This window comes from Conger conger, chromosome 2, assembly GCF_963514075.1.
Source record: "Conger conger chromosome 2, fConCon1.1, whole genome shotgun sequence".
Lineage (NCBI taxonomy): Eukaryota > Metazoa > Chordata > Actinopteri > Anguilliformes > Congridae > Conger > Conger conger.
In genome coordinates, this window is record NC_083761.1 from 83,578,736 (window position 1) to 83,594,210 (window position 15,475).

The 15,475-nt window shown below is 39.9% G+C and overlaps 1 gene segment (V, D, J or C); it reads left to right on the forward strand.

The window, feature by feature from the left end:
- Positions 1-9,956: 9,956 nt before the first annotated feature.
- On the forward strand, positions 9,957-11,995 carry LOC133121389 (immunoglobulin heavy variable 3-23-like; the record flags this gene model as incomplete). The annotated part of the segment is given in 3 exon segments: positions 9,957-10,224; positions 10,320-10,603; positions 11,930-11,995. Coding segments are annotated over 3 exon segments (618 nt in total), but the record flags the coding sequence as incomplete, so codon positions are not given.
- Between the last annotated feature and the right edge of the window lie 3,480 nt (positions 11,996-15,475).

The following is a 15,475-nucleotide window of genomic DNA, read 5'->3' on the forward strand; positions in this document are numbered from 1 at the left end:
GATGTACTGAGTACTGGGGAGCTCCTGGCTCCACTCTCCCACCCTCACCTGCCAGGGAACTCCCTGGATTCACTATGAATAATAATGCAGTCATCAGCCATGGAAGAGAGACACACGGCTGTAATGATGGATAATACTCATAACTGCTATATGATCTGAGCCCCGTCTACAGCTCTGACTGCTCTATTTAAACAGTGTGAGATCTGCCCACCCAGTGAGGAGGAGTTGATGCAAACTATGAGCTCTTCCTTCTACAATTACCTCTCTGCACTGAGGGAGCAGGGACTGTTTTTGGAGACTGAGGAAGGGACTGGAGTGGGTTGTCTATATTAGCTATAACAGTGGTAGCATCTACTATTCCCAGTCTGTTCAGGGAAGATTCACCATCACCAGAGACAACAGCAAGAACCAGCTGTATTTACAGATGAACAGCCTGACAGCTAAAGACACTGCTGTGTATTACTGTGCCAGAGACCCACAGTGAGAGAGAGAGTGAGGGGAGAGCCGCACAAAAACCTCTTCCCCTTTATCACACAGAGCTACAGCAGAGAGCCCTGGAATGAACTCTGCTGTATGAAGTGAAACTCAGGGTTTCTGTTATAAATATCATTATAAATATTTTCTTTACGTCTCATCATTTATGCTATTAGATGGCAGGAAATTATTGGTCAATTTCTGTATGTGTAAATAAACAGATCTTCTCTGTACACTAATCGAAGGCCCAGATACAAACCTGTCTCTTCTTGGATCAACTATGGAATATTTATTCACAATATACTGAGACAAACCTGACATTACTCCTGAGAGAAGCACAAAAATACACATTTTTAAATAAAATAAATAAATGAATTTTTCCAGGAGGTAATTTTATTTTTGTCAGGAGAATACAACAAGACAACACTCTAGATGGAATGCATCAGATTTTACAACTATTAAGATCATAACTATGTGAACATCCATCCATCCGTTATCTTAACCTATTTATCCTGAACAGCAATCAGCCTAACCTGCATGTCTTTGGACTGAACCCAGGACCTCCTTGCTGTGAGGTGGCAGTGCTGCCCACTGCACCATCCGGGCCGCCTAACTGTGTGAAGACTCACTCTAAATTTAACGCATGATCATTATTACTGGTGTAAATTCAAGACTAACGCTGGTGGAAGCAGTCTGCTGATTTAATTCTCCTCCAGGAGGTGGCAGCAGTGCTCCTTATAATGGATATTCTGACCCTCTGAATTTATCTTGTTTTTCTCCTTCCTCCGACCCCCAGAGATTTAAACAAATTCAGCCCACAGTATTTTCTATAAAAGCCCCTGAGAATTCTCCTCTCAGCACAGGAGCATCACCTGTAAGACAGAGAGGGAGACCTGTGTGTGACAATGGGAGCTATTGTAGCATTAGCAGTGTTGCTGGGAACTTTATCTTGTAAGTGACCATGCTGTATTTAGATTTTCTGTTTTGAAATACAATGATTTGGTGATGTTTTCCAGTTTTAGTTACTTTAAATATTATGTAAATATTAAATATTTCCATTTTTCTTTCTTCATGTTTTCTGTTTATTTCTATAATTATATTGCTTAATGAGATAGATTTCTTTCTTATTTCTGTCTCCACAGACTCCCCACACTTCCATCACCTGTAAGACAGAGAGGGAGATCTGTGTGTGACAATGGGAGCTATTGTAGCATTAGCAGTGTTACTACTGACTTTATCTTGTAAATGGGCTTATCAAGATTCTTCATTTTACATAAAATGATTCAAAAAAAGCTTAATTTTAATCATTTTAAATAAATAATTTGGAATAGTTTTTTTTTTAGTTCATTAATTATATTATTTTCTGATATACTCACAAACCTTTATCTTATTTCTGTCTCCACAGACAGTCAATGTGTTGAACACACACAGCCAGGCTCTATGAGAGTAACACCAGGACAGCCTTTAACCATCTCCTGTAAAGTCTCATATTCAGTGAGCGATTATAATACACAATGGATCCGCCAGCCTGCAGGGAAAGCTCTGGAGTGGATTGGGTATATAAGCTCGGGTGGAGGCACTGCTTTTAAAGATTCGCTGAAGAACAAGTTCATCATCTCCAGAGACACCTCCAGTAACACATTGTTTTTGAAAGGGAGCAGCCTGCAGACTGGAGACACAGCTGTGTATTACTGTGCCCAAGAGTCACAGTGCAGCAAAGCTACAGCAGGGCTGTACAAAAACCAACCCTGATGAGTCCTGCAGTAAATTAACACACACACCATAATATCATAATGTGGAATATTTAAGAAGTACATGAAAAAAATCCCAACTACCACACCATTACAACATCCATCGTACATTTGAGAAAGAAATCTATCAAATGCATTTTGGTGAATCAGAACATTATGCTTTGAAGCCTCTGAACACAATGACTATGCTGGCAGATGAGCAGTAATTATGACAGAAATTAAACATTAAATTCCATTACAATCATTTTGTAGATGCTCTCATACAGAGTGACGTACATTCGTAAGGAAGATACCCAAAATGCGACAAGCTTGGAAAAAAGAGGAGGATCCAATAGTTGCTCTACAACCAGGACAGATAGATGATAAGAGACTCCTGACCCAGACAACTGCACAGGGACGAGTCTGAAATAAGAGACGATAAACCACACTGGGCTCTGATTGGACAGATGAGACTGATGTTCGGATGCCAAACAATGTCTTCCACAGACTCAAAAACAGGCAAACAATTTTTTTTCCCAGTATTACCTGATTTGACCCATCATACCGTGAAGCTCCATTCTAAAATCTCTCAGTGCCTGTAGATCTTTCCCAAGCCATGTCAGTCAGGTATACTGCAGTTCAGTCACTGACCACAAGATGTCCATCTCACAACAATGAATACATGATTGACCATTCACAATAAAAATGACCTGTCATAAAAATGTTTCAATTAATTATGGAAAATTGTCTTTACATGTGTCAAATGTGGTTGTAAAATATCCAGCATGGACTCTTTCTTTTGCTGGAATCAACTCACAAAGTTAATTAATGTCTGATATTGTGTTTTAAAATGTTGATAAATAATTTGGGTTATTTTTTACTGTTTATTCATTTTTGTTCCTGTCTGTTTCTACATGTGTTATTATACAGTGACAGAACATGGAGAGGTGCTGTTGTCCCATAAATGTAGTCTCCTAACTGTAAATCCTAATATTAATATAAATGACAAAATCAACTATAGGATTAAAGGAATGAATGTGTGTTGTACTAAATGTGATCAACATTATGTTTCTGTGCAGGGTTACAGAAATGAATGTGTGTTGTACTGAATGTGATGAACACTATGTTTCTGTGCAGGGTTACAGAAATGAATGTGTGTTGTACTGAATGTGATGGACACTATGTTTCTGTGCAGGGTTACAGAAATGAATGTGTGTTGAACTGAATGTGATTAACACTATGTTTCTGTGCAGCACCTGTGAGTTCCCTGTGCTGTTGCTTCTACACTGGAGTGAGTGTGATCAGCAGTCCCTGCTGAACATGCACTGGGCTTGTGTGGATAATAACATTGGGGCTTGGTGGCTTGGTTAAGCAGGAGGATCTGGCAGCTGCATCCTGTGAGTCTGTGTGTGTCCAACTGCGTACAACCAGAGGAACCCCAACCTAATTAAAAAATAAATACATAAACCATTCTGGTCTTGGCATCTGCCTACTGCTACACAGTCTTGGAATTGTAATATTTTGATGGAAATTGTAAAAAGTTACAACATTTCCACCAAGAATATATATTTTCAACAAACATTTTAAAAGAATTTCCAGTTTGTCAGTGTAATTATATTATAGGATTATATTTATTTCTGGGATAATGTACTTAAAGTAAGGGGAAATTGGGAATACTTAATTGGTACGTACAGTACTGTGCAAAAGTCTCATGCACCTGTATAACATTATGTACAGATAAGATTCTTTCAAAAATAATTCAATGAAAGGTCCTAAATAGATGTACTGCACATGTTACATTACATTTCAGTAATTTGGCAGAATAGTTCAAAACTGATTCAAATCAATATTTTTTGTGACCACCCTTTGGCATTAAAACTACATCACTTCCCTGAGATAGCCAACGCTGTCCTGCAATTCTATGAGACAATCAGCAGGGAGGTTGTTCCAAGAGTGTTGGAAAAGTTGCCACAGTTCTTCTGCAGACTTTGGTTGGCTCCTTGCTTCTGAAGTTTTTTAGTAAAAATTAGTCAATTGCTGACAGAAATATATTACTTGTTAAAAATTGAATACAAAAATGTCTCTGTAAAATTAAATCTTTTGGAAAATGAATATTTGGAAATCTCAAATGTGTTCTTTTATACTATACATGGAGTTATCTATACTCTTTGGGGTAAAGGATGATTGTAATTGAATACATTATCATTGGACACTTGGACAAAAAGTCCTACAAGCTTCTTGGTAAATCTGTAGTTAATGAATAAAACTTGACCAATTAGCTAATCTGCTTTTTCAATTACCCTCCAGGAGGGGGCAGCAGTGCTCCTATAATGGATATTCTGACCCTCTGAATTTATCTTGTTTTTCTCCATCTTCCAACCCCCAGAGATTTAAACAAATTCAGTCCACAGTATTTCCTATAAAAGCCCCTGAGAATGATCCTCCCAACACAGGAGCATCACCTGTAAGACAGAGGGGGAGATCTGTGTGTGACAATGGGAGCTATTGTAGCATTAGCAGTGTTATTAGGGATTTTATCTTGTAAGTGTGCATATTTGTTTTAGTATTTTCAGTATTTACATTTTGAAGAATGTTCAGATTTCATTGAGTAATATGAGCTTTTTTATTTAAATGTCTCTTGAAATATTGTAACAAGTACTTAATGCATTTCTCACACATTTCTAATAATTATCCTTTTCATCTTTAACACAGATGGTCACTGTGTTGAACTCACACAGCCAGGCTCTATGGTTGTAACTCCAGGACACTCTCTGACCATCTCCTGTAAAGTCTCTGGGTATTCCCTGACTGATAGCAGCTACTGTACACACTGGATCCGACAGCCTGCAGGGAAAGCTCTGGAGTGGGTTGGATATATCTGTGGCAGTGGAAGCACTGCTTATAAAGATTCACTAAAAAACAAGTTCACCATCTCCAGAGACACCTCCAGTAACACGATATCTTTACAAGGGAGCAGCCTGCAGACTGGAGACACAGCTGTGTATTCCTGTGCCCGACAGTCACAATGCAGCAAAGCTACAGCAGGGCTGTACAAAAACCCACCCTGATGAGTTCTGCAGTAAAACACACACCACAATACCATGATGCGGAATATTTGATCAGTAAATTTAAAAATATGCCCCATCCCAACAACATGTCTTTACAACATTCATCATAAATGTGAGAAAAAAATATATATTATTTGATTAATCCAAAAATTATGCTTTGAATCCTCTGAACACAATGACTATGCTGGCAGATGAGCAGTAATTATGACACAAACTGAACACTTGAAATTTCATTGCAATACCATTGTAGATGCTCTTATACAGAGTAATATACAGTAATAAATAACTTTATTATTGCATTGTAGAACTGACCAGATGATCATTTTAGAACTGACCTAAACATATTACTCACAGGTTCCACAGTAATGTTGGTGGAAGAAGGTTTCTGTTTGTAAGTGTTAAACATGCAGGGTCCAGTGTTTACCACTGGGTATCAGGGTGCTTTCTGTACTGAGTGGTCCTATGCTGTCTGTGTTGGACACTCTCATTAGAGTGACTTGTGATGTACTGAGTACTGGGGAGCTCCTGGCTCCACTCTCCCACCCTCACCTGCCAGGATACTCCCTGGATTCACTATGAATAATAATGGAGTCAGCATTATTACATTTGTTTTTCAGCATTAAATTTATTTCCAGTACAATGCACTGAAAATAAGGGGAAATTGTTTTTAGAATACTTTATTGGGATGTAGATTTCATAGATATGTGGAGTTGTCTATACTGTTTGGTGTAAAGGAGGACTGTAATTGCGTACATTATCATTGTACGTTTACAAAAAGTCCAGATACAAACGTTTTAGTAAATCTGTCGTTCATGAATTTATCTTTCGCAGCTTGCCGATCTGCTGATTAAATTCTCCTCCAGGAGGGGGCAGCAGTGCTCCTCATAATGGATATTCTAACCCTTTGAATTTATATTGTTTTTCTCCATCCTCCAACCCCAGAGATTTAAACAAATTCAGCTCACAGTATTTCCTATAAAAGTCGATGAGAATTCTCCTTCCAACACAGGAGCATCACCTGTAAGACAGAGAGGGAGATCTGTGTGTGACAATGGGAGCTATTATAACATTAGCAGTGTTACTGGGAACTTTGTGTTGTAAGTTGTATACATGCTGTATTCAAATTTTGTTTTTACATTAAAATTTTAATATTTTTTGAAAAAGATTTCATCAGTAGTTGCTTTTTCTATCAAAAACGATATTACTTATTGGTATAATTGTATTTTTTTATTTCTGTCTCCACAGACGGTCATTGTGTTGAACTCACACAGCCAGACTCTATGGTAGTAACACCAGGTCAGCCTTTAACCATCTCCTGCAAAGTCTCTGGGTATTCCCTGACTGATGGCAGCTACTGTACAAACTGGATCCGACAGCCTGCAGGGAAAGCTCTGGAGTGGATTGGGTACATTTGCTCTGGTGGAGACACTGGTTATAAAGATTCACTGAAGAACAAGTTCATCATCTCCAGAGACACCTCCAGTAACACAGTGTCTTTACAAGGGAGCAGCCTGCAGACTGGAGACAGAGCTGTGTATTACTGTGCCCGATTCACACAGTGCAGCAAGTAGCTGTAGAGCTGTGCAAAAACACATGATACTGAGTGTCACCACTGAACACAAACACTCCACCTGCTCGTGGCGCTCACTGGCCTCATATTCACCATCATGTAATTATATAATTGAACATTCTTTTCTTTTTTTCATTTTAAATTGTAAATACGTTTTCTTTCATGAGGGTTTAAAGTGAGAACCGAGGCTGGATTCAGTCAACATTTGCGACCTGTTCTATCATAATCAGTTGTAAGTCGCGATGGTCATTACAGAAATCGATGTTTATGAAAGAATGTTCATTTTTGGCTTTTACCTCCATTTTGTCACTGACCACAAGATGCCTGTCTCAGAACAAGTAAATTGTTGACCATTCACAATAAAAATAACAAATGATGATTTATTTTCGAGACATTTCTTTGTGATTTCATCGTGTCCTACACGTATAAAATATGTACATAAAACATACAAAATGTAAAATCTATGATCTCTATACGGAACCTTTCATTTGTTAGTTTTTGTTCATGTTCATGTCCTTCATTTCAATCCAACCGATCACAACACAAGACCTGTTGGAAATTCAGAAATGTATATACATTTCATGACCGTACAATTGATTACATTTGAATTAAATATCAAAATTCTACATTGCGACCCATATACCTAACATGGGGGAGACACATGCTAACACGAATTCGGCTAATTGAACGTTCTACTAACAGACATGAGAAACCGTTGGCGTTTTGTCCAGCAACTATCGCGGGCAGGCGTAGGCACACTGACAGCAGCAGCAGCCAGTCTGACGGACTGCATAAAGTGGCAAGCAAGCTCTTAATTTAGGAAAACGGAGTAAATAACCGGATACAGTCAAGCGAGGGCGGTCAAAAAGAGGCCAGCTAATTCGGTGTATCTAAATGGAAAACTCCATCCAGGAGTGCGCTGCACTCCTTCGTCAATTGCGTCTACCTAGCTATAATGGCTAGCTACTAGTAGGAAAGCAAAAGTACGGGTATCCATTTCCCCGACCCGCACTGTATGAAATTAAACACAAACTAATTAAACATCCCGCTAAATTTGCTAGCCAGCTCTGTGACATACCAGTGCGACGTTTGCTAATTTAACTAGGTAGTCAGCTAATAATGTATTTGTCTGTAGCTAGAATAATAAATGTCACTTGCTAACGTAACCTAAGTTAGCTAGAGCTGTAAGTTCGCTCAATGTAACCGCTAACGTGACCTTACGTAACGCTACGTTAGATAACTGTTGGGTGTGGTCTGGGGGTGGCTACGGTTCTCTTTTCATCAGATATTTTAAATTCGCCAAATTCATCTGGCAAGACTAACAATAAAATCGTAACAACAACTAAACATGAAACATAACATGACATGAAACATAAAAACGTGGTGAGATTAGACTAACATAATACGTGACATGACAATAACATAACCAAGACAATAACTAAACATAAAACATGACATGACAAACATGAAACGTGACACACTCTGTCCTATATTTTTTTTTGTCTTTTCCCCACTTCAACATAGCTATCCAACTTGAAAAACTGATGACGCGGGCTGTATTAATGATAGCCTAGGCAACGTTTGATTTTCAAATGTATCATTAGCAGAGATCGTTGCTTCAGTGCAGAAACAAAAGCAAGTGAAAATGAACCACTTAATAATATATTTTATATCTGCAATTTATTGTTTGATAACAACTTGTTTGGTTATAATGTGTAATTTGTCAGAAAACAAAAACCGCCCAATACTGTAAAAAGTTGCCCAATCTGGCAATGTGACAAGTGAAAAGCAGTAAAAACAAATAACTTAAAATAACTGAATTCATGGTCTGTAATGTGATACAGTTAAAAGTTGAGATATAATCATATTATCAGTGATCTGCAAAACGATCTTATTTGCTAACCTGATATTGCTTGCTCATGCCTGCGTTTGTGAATGAATCGGTCTAATTCCTCGTACTTAATTGTGTGTTGGAGAATATGAAGTAAAGTATGAAGTAGGTTATTTCAGAGAAATGGGTATCAGATAAAGTACAGTATGCATCTTGCTAGGATAGCTAAAGGCGCCAGTTTGCTATATCTATGGCTAATAGTTTTGAACTGCCCAAACATATTATTTTATGTAAGATAACAAGGATGGACATTAGTTCACGGTTTTTCTGCATATGTTACTAGTTAACTGTCTGTATTGGCATTGTTTATTACTTATTGATTGGTGATAAAGCCATTCGTGGAGAAACATTTGTGTTGAGTCACAATTATTACTTCGTCCCCCTATTCAGGGGTACAACAGCAACACTTACAGAATGTAAGCGAAATATCACTTTTTACCAGTAGATGGCATGAGCGTGTAAGAAATGCGGAGAATGGATTTTCTTGACTTAAATGAGCTAGTGAGCCAAATAGATATTTAGTGTAAATAAAGCCAAGGGTTTTATTTTTTAAAATGCATATTCATAGTAACCTAGCAACTAGTAATTGCACCTCCTGGTGTAAAGTTAAGGAAATGAATCACAAAAAAAACTCAGTTTTAAGTTAAATGTTGACAATTTCTGAAAGCCTCAAAAAACAGGAAATTGAATTGATCAGCCCTAACACTAACATCAGCCTGCTTTTTGCAGCCTATGTGGGCCTATACCGAATTATTAATATTTTTCAAAAATAAATTTACCAATTAAGCAAAGTCATGGCAAACTACTGTGCATTCAAAGTCACTCAATGGTAGTGTCACCCACAAATCACTTTGATTCTCAGTGTCAATTTATTTTGAATTGTATAAATGAGAGTCTTGTTCTACACAAACTGAATATAAACTACGGGACTGTAGCATGTTGTCAAAGATCTGTGCTTATACACCTGGATGAAGAGCAGGCTGATGTTAGCGTTATGGCTGATCAGTTTCATTTCCTGTCTTTTGAGGCTTTCAGCAAATGCAAATATTTCTCTTAAAACATAGTTTTTTTGTGATTAATATTAATACAAATCACAAAATGTACTCTACATTTATGTCTAGGGTTACAGAAATGAATGTATGTTGTACTGAATGTGATGAACACTATGTTTCTGTGCAGGGTTACAGAAATGAATGTGTGTTGTACTGAATGTGATGAACACTATGTTTCTGTGCAGCACCTGTGAGTTCCCTGTGCTGCTGCTTCTACACTGGAGTGAGTGTGATCAGCAGTGGCCCTCACTCTGCCCTCCCCTAGAGGAGGGTGCAGTGCAAACCTCCCACAGCTTTAAATGGAGCCAGTGTCAGTGTGAGAAGCAGAGCAGCAGTCAATGGGACTCAGTCTGTACTTTAACTCAGCACTCCTCCTTCTCTCCTGCAGCCATGAAGCTCCTACCAGCCCTGCTGCACCTCACAGCTCTCACTCTCTCAGGTCTCTCTCTCTCTCTATCTCTCGCTCTCTCTCTCTCTCTCTCTCTGCTTCTTCCATGTTCCGCAGCTAAAATCCCACTTTCATTTTAATTACAGGTGTTCAGAGTGAGATTGTCCTGATAGAATCTGAAGCAGTGGTAAAGAGACCAGGAGACTCTCACAAACTGACCTGTACAGCCTCTGGGTTCACATTCAGCAGCTACTGGATGCACTGGATCAGACAGGCTCCTGGGAAGGGACTGGAGTGGTTGGCCTGTGATGGTGGTTATGCCAATACTGTTAAGGGAAGATTCACCTTCTCCCGAGACAACAGCAAGAACCAGCTGTATTTACAGATGAACAGCCTGACAGCTGAAGACACTGCTGTGTATTACTGTGCCAAAGACACACAGTGAGAGAGAATGAGGGGAGAGCTGCACAAAAACCTCTTCCCCTTTATCACACATTTAAAAATATTTCAATCTTGCATGAATATTTCCCAAATGGTCCACTGTCTCTTATGTTCGACACACTCAATTATTTACCGCAAAATATAAATAAGCAGGCTGCTTTAATATTTTTTTCAAATGAATTGGCTTAATGGCACAATATTTCTGATTACTGTCAATGAGGTGGAAGAGGACCACTTTGGTAAATGTAAAAATGCACATTACCACTCTTACACTGACAAAAGTTCCAGATAAAACCCTTCCTGTTCTTTGTCACATCTGTAAACCATTATTATACTAAAATACTCTGTGTTATTCATGGAACCATGAACAGACATCATTGAACATTCATCATTTACATTTGTTTTTCTGCATTCCATTTATTTCCAGGATAATGTACTGAAAATAAGGGGAAAATTGTTTTTGGAAAACTTTATTGGGATGTACATTTCAGAGAAATGTGGAGTAATCTATACTCTTTGGGGTAAGGGAGGACTGTAAATAAGTACATTATCATTGGACACAAAAATTCCAGATACAAGCTTCTTGGTAAATCTGTAGCTCATAAATAAAACTTGAGCAGCTTGCTGATATGCTGAACTTATTCTCCACCAGGAGGGGGCAGCAGTGCTCCTCATAATGGATATTCTGACCCATTGAATTAATCTTGTTTTTCTCCACCCTCCAACCCCCAGAGATTTAAACAAATTCAGCCCACCGTATTTCCTATAAAAGCCCCTGAGAATTCTCCTCCCAACACAGGAGCATCACTTGTAAGACAGAGAGGGAGATCCGTGTGTGACAATGGGAGCTATTGTAGCATTAGCAGTGTTACTGGGAACTTTATCTTGTAAGTGACCATGCTGTATAAATATTTTCTGTTTTGAAATACAATAATTTGGTGATGTTTTCCAGTTTTATTTACTTTAAATATCATGTAAATATTAAATATATACTCTTTTTTTCTTCATATTTTCTATTAATTTCTATGATTATATTGCTTAATGAGATACATACCTTTCTTATTTCTGTCTCCACAGATGGTCACTGTGTTGAACTCACACAGCCAGGCTCTATGGTTGTTACTCCAGGACACACTCTGACCATCTCCTGTAAAGTCTCTGGGTATTCCCTGACTGATAGCAGCTACTGTACACACTGGATCCGACAGCCTGCAGGGAAAGCTCTGGAGTGGGTTGGACGCATTTGTCTAGTGGAGGCACTGCTTATAAAGATTCACGAAAAAACAAGTTCACCATCTCCAGAGACACCTCTAGCAGCACAGTGTCTTTACAAGGGAGCAGCCTGCAGACTGGAGACACGGCTGTGTATTACTGTGCCCGAGAGTCACAGTGCAGCAAAGCTACAGCAGGGCTGTACAAAAACCCACCCTGATGAGTTCTACAGTAGAACACATACCATAATTCTATAATGTGGAATACTTCATAAGTACATGAAAATAAAAATCGCCGCATCCCAACTACCATTCACAAAATTCACCATAAATTTGAGAAATAAATCTATTAAATGCATTTAAGAAACTTGTGTTTTGAAGCCTTTGAACACAATGAATATGGTAGCATATGAGTAGTAATTACGACACAAATGAAATTACATCACTTTGTAGATGCTCATACAGAGAGATATCAAGTGATAAATAACTGGATATTTATCATATTATTCTGTGAATAAGTCGTAGCAACATGGAGTAAATATTATTTAATCAGAAATTTTCATCAAAAACCTATTTCTGACACGTTCCACAATAATAGGGTTTTCGTTTGCAAGTGTTACATATGCAGCATCTAGTGTTTACCACTGGATATCAGGGTGATTTCTGTACTGAGTGGTCCTATGCTGTCTCTGTTGGACACTCTCATTACAGTGACTTGTGATGTACTGAGTACTGGGGAGCTCCTGGCTCCACTCTCCCACCCTCACCTGCCAGGAAACTCCCTGGATTCACTATGAATAATAATGCAGTAATCAGCCATGGAAGAGAGACACACGGCTGTAATGATGGATAATACTCATAACTGCTATATGATCTGAGCCCCGTCTACAGCTCTGACTGCTCTATTTAAACAGTGTGAGATCTGCCCACCCAGTGAGGAGGAGTTGATGCAAACTCTGAGCTCTTCCTTCTACATTTACCTCTCTGCACTGAGAGAGGAAGGACTGTTGTTGGAGACTGACTGTAGGACTATCATCACAGACTGCAGTCAAAGACTTTCACCATGACTGTTATAATCGGCCTGCTTCTCATTACTGTGTTCTTTACAAGTATGTTTTAACCTGCCATTCATTTAATTTTTACAGAAATCTTACTTCAGATGTTGTTGTGTACTAAATATTTCTTCATTTCCCAGGTGTTGAGTGTCAGACACTGACTGAGTCTGAACCAGCAGTTAAAAAGCCTGGAGAATCCCACAAACTGACCTGTACAGCCTCTGGGTTCACATTCAGCAGCAACGATATGCACTGGATCAGACAGGCTCCTGGGAAGGGACTGGAGTGGGTGGCTGAGATCAGTACTGGTGGTGGCAGCACATGGTATGGAAGTTCCATTAAGGGAAGATTCACCATCACCAGAGACAACAGCAGGAACCAGCTGTATTTACAGATGAACAGCCTGACAGCTGAAGACACTGCTGTGTATTACTGTGCCAGAGAGTCACAGTGAGAGAGAGTGAGGGGAGAGCCGCACAAAAACCTCTTACCCTTTATCACACAGAGCTACAGCAGAGAACTGGATCTAATGAATTGATAAAATAACAATGCTGTTTTTAAATTAAAGATTCATATAAAATTTGGGTATAACATTTTTGTGGTTTATTTTATACACATTTCTACATTAATAACTTTCAACCATACATTTACATTTTAGTCATTTGGCTTTTTATCCAAAGCGACTTACAAGTGCATAGGTTCTTCCACAAGTTAAAGCAACACATCCATAACTCGTAAAATTCACATGAAGTGCTGTTCTTAACGTGCAGTCATCATAAATGCAAATTTTTTTTGTGTAAGACAAGAGGGATGGGGACATCGGAAAGGGGGGGGGGAGGGGGGGGTAAATCAGGAGGTAGGACTAAGGTACAGTTTGAAAAGGTGTGTTTTTAGTCTGTGTCGAAGGAGGAGGGATTCTGCTGTCCTGACAGTGGTAGGCAATTCATTCCACCACTGAGGAACGAGAACGGAAAACAGGCGTGAACGTGCAGCTCGACCAATCATACAAAGGTTGTCCCCATTCATATTAATCAGATTGTAACGCATTTTTGGAGAAACAAAAGCTTAACATCAACAGTTTCAATTATTCTCTCAATAGTAAAGATTGCATTACATGCATTTAGCAGACACTCTTATTTAGAGCGACGTACAATGAATCATGTGGTTATGATATGCACCCAATGGCATTGTTTATTCAATTCAATTCAATTCAAACTTTATTTCAAATTGCATGAGCTTTCATTCTGGAACAATATAATGAATCGATCATTACAGTTACCGGTGTAAATTCCGGGGTAATGCTGGTGGAAGCAGTCTGCTGTTTTAATTATCCTCCAGGAGGGGGCAGCAGTACTCCGCATAATGCATATTCTGACCCTCTGAATTTATATTGTTTATTATATTGAAAATATTTTACTTTAATAAATGCTTAAATCCACAGTTGAATACTGTGCGCTTAAGGCGGGTGCGTGGGGGTTGGACCCAAAATGCACGATGGTGAACAATAGTAAAATAAAGTCCCGTCAGGGTTTTATTCGGGACGAATCCCAGGAGCGTAGTCAAAACAAGCAAAGTCCATACACGTAGATCCAGCCAATACCGTCCGCCTGTACTTCTGCCCCGCTGACAGCTCCCCTGCTACCGGACCTCCCTGCACGTCTTCCATTCATCGCCCTCACAGATCCGGACCAGGTGGTAAGCGTTGCGAAGATCCAACTTGGTGAAGATGGTGGCCTCGTGAAGTGGGTGGAACGCGGAGTCCATCAAGGGCAGAGGATATTTCTTCCTCACCGTGGTGTTGTTAAGCTCCCTGTAGTCGATGCACGGGTGTACTGAGCCATCCTTCTTCTGGACGAAGAAAAACCCCCCACCAACGGGAGAGGAAGATGGGCGAATTAGTCCGTTAGCCAGGCAGTCCCGGATGTACTTCTCCATAGCCTCCCTTTCAGGTCTGGAGAAGTTGTATAGACGACTTGGGAGGGCTTGGGAATCTGTGGTGGAGCTGCTGCTCCCTCTGCTGGTGGTGGAGCGGAACGCAAGCAGGACAGATGGCATTCAGAATTCCAGGTTAGAACTTGGTTAGAACTCCAGTTGATCGTGGGGTTGTGTTTCTGGAGCCAGGGTAATCCCAAGATGAGTTGGTCATTGGGGGACTGGATGACGCGGAACTGGATCATCTCTCGATGGTTTCCAGAAATGACCAGTTGTATGGGAATGGTGATGTGCGTCATGCGGCAGAAAGTCCTTCCATCCAGTGACCGCGCATTCTCAGGGTGAGGTAGAGGGAGGGTGGGGAAGTTCAGTTCAGAAACCAAAACTTCGTCAATGAGGTTGGCGTCCGCTCCAGAATCCACCAACGCGTTAACCCGGGTTGTTCCGTCGGGAAGAATTAACAGGGTGGTGGGCGTGGGACGATGGTTGTCTCTGTTAGAACCCTCATGTCTGTCGAATGCTCTCACCTCCACAGGTCTCTTGGTCTTGAAGGAGCACCGAGCCTGGGTGTGACCCGGCCTCCCACAGTAGAAGCACGAGCCGGTGGTTCTGCGGCGGGCTCGTTCCTCAACAGAGATCCTCATACTGACCCGGGACAGGTCC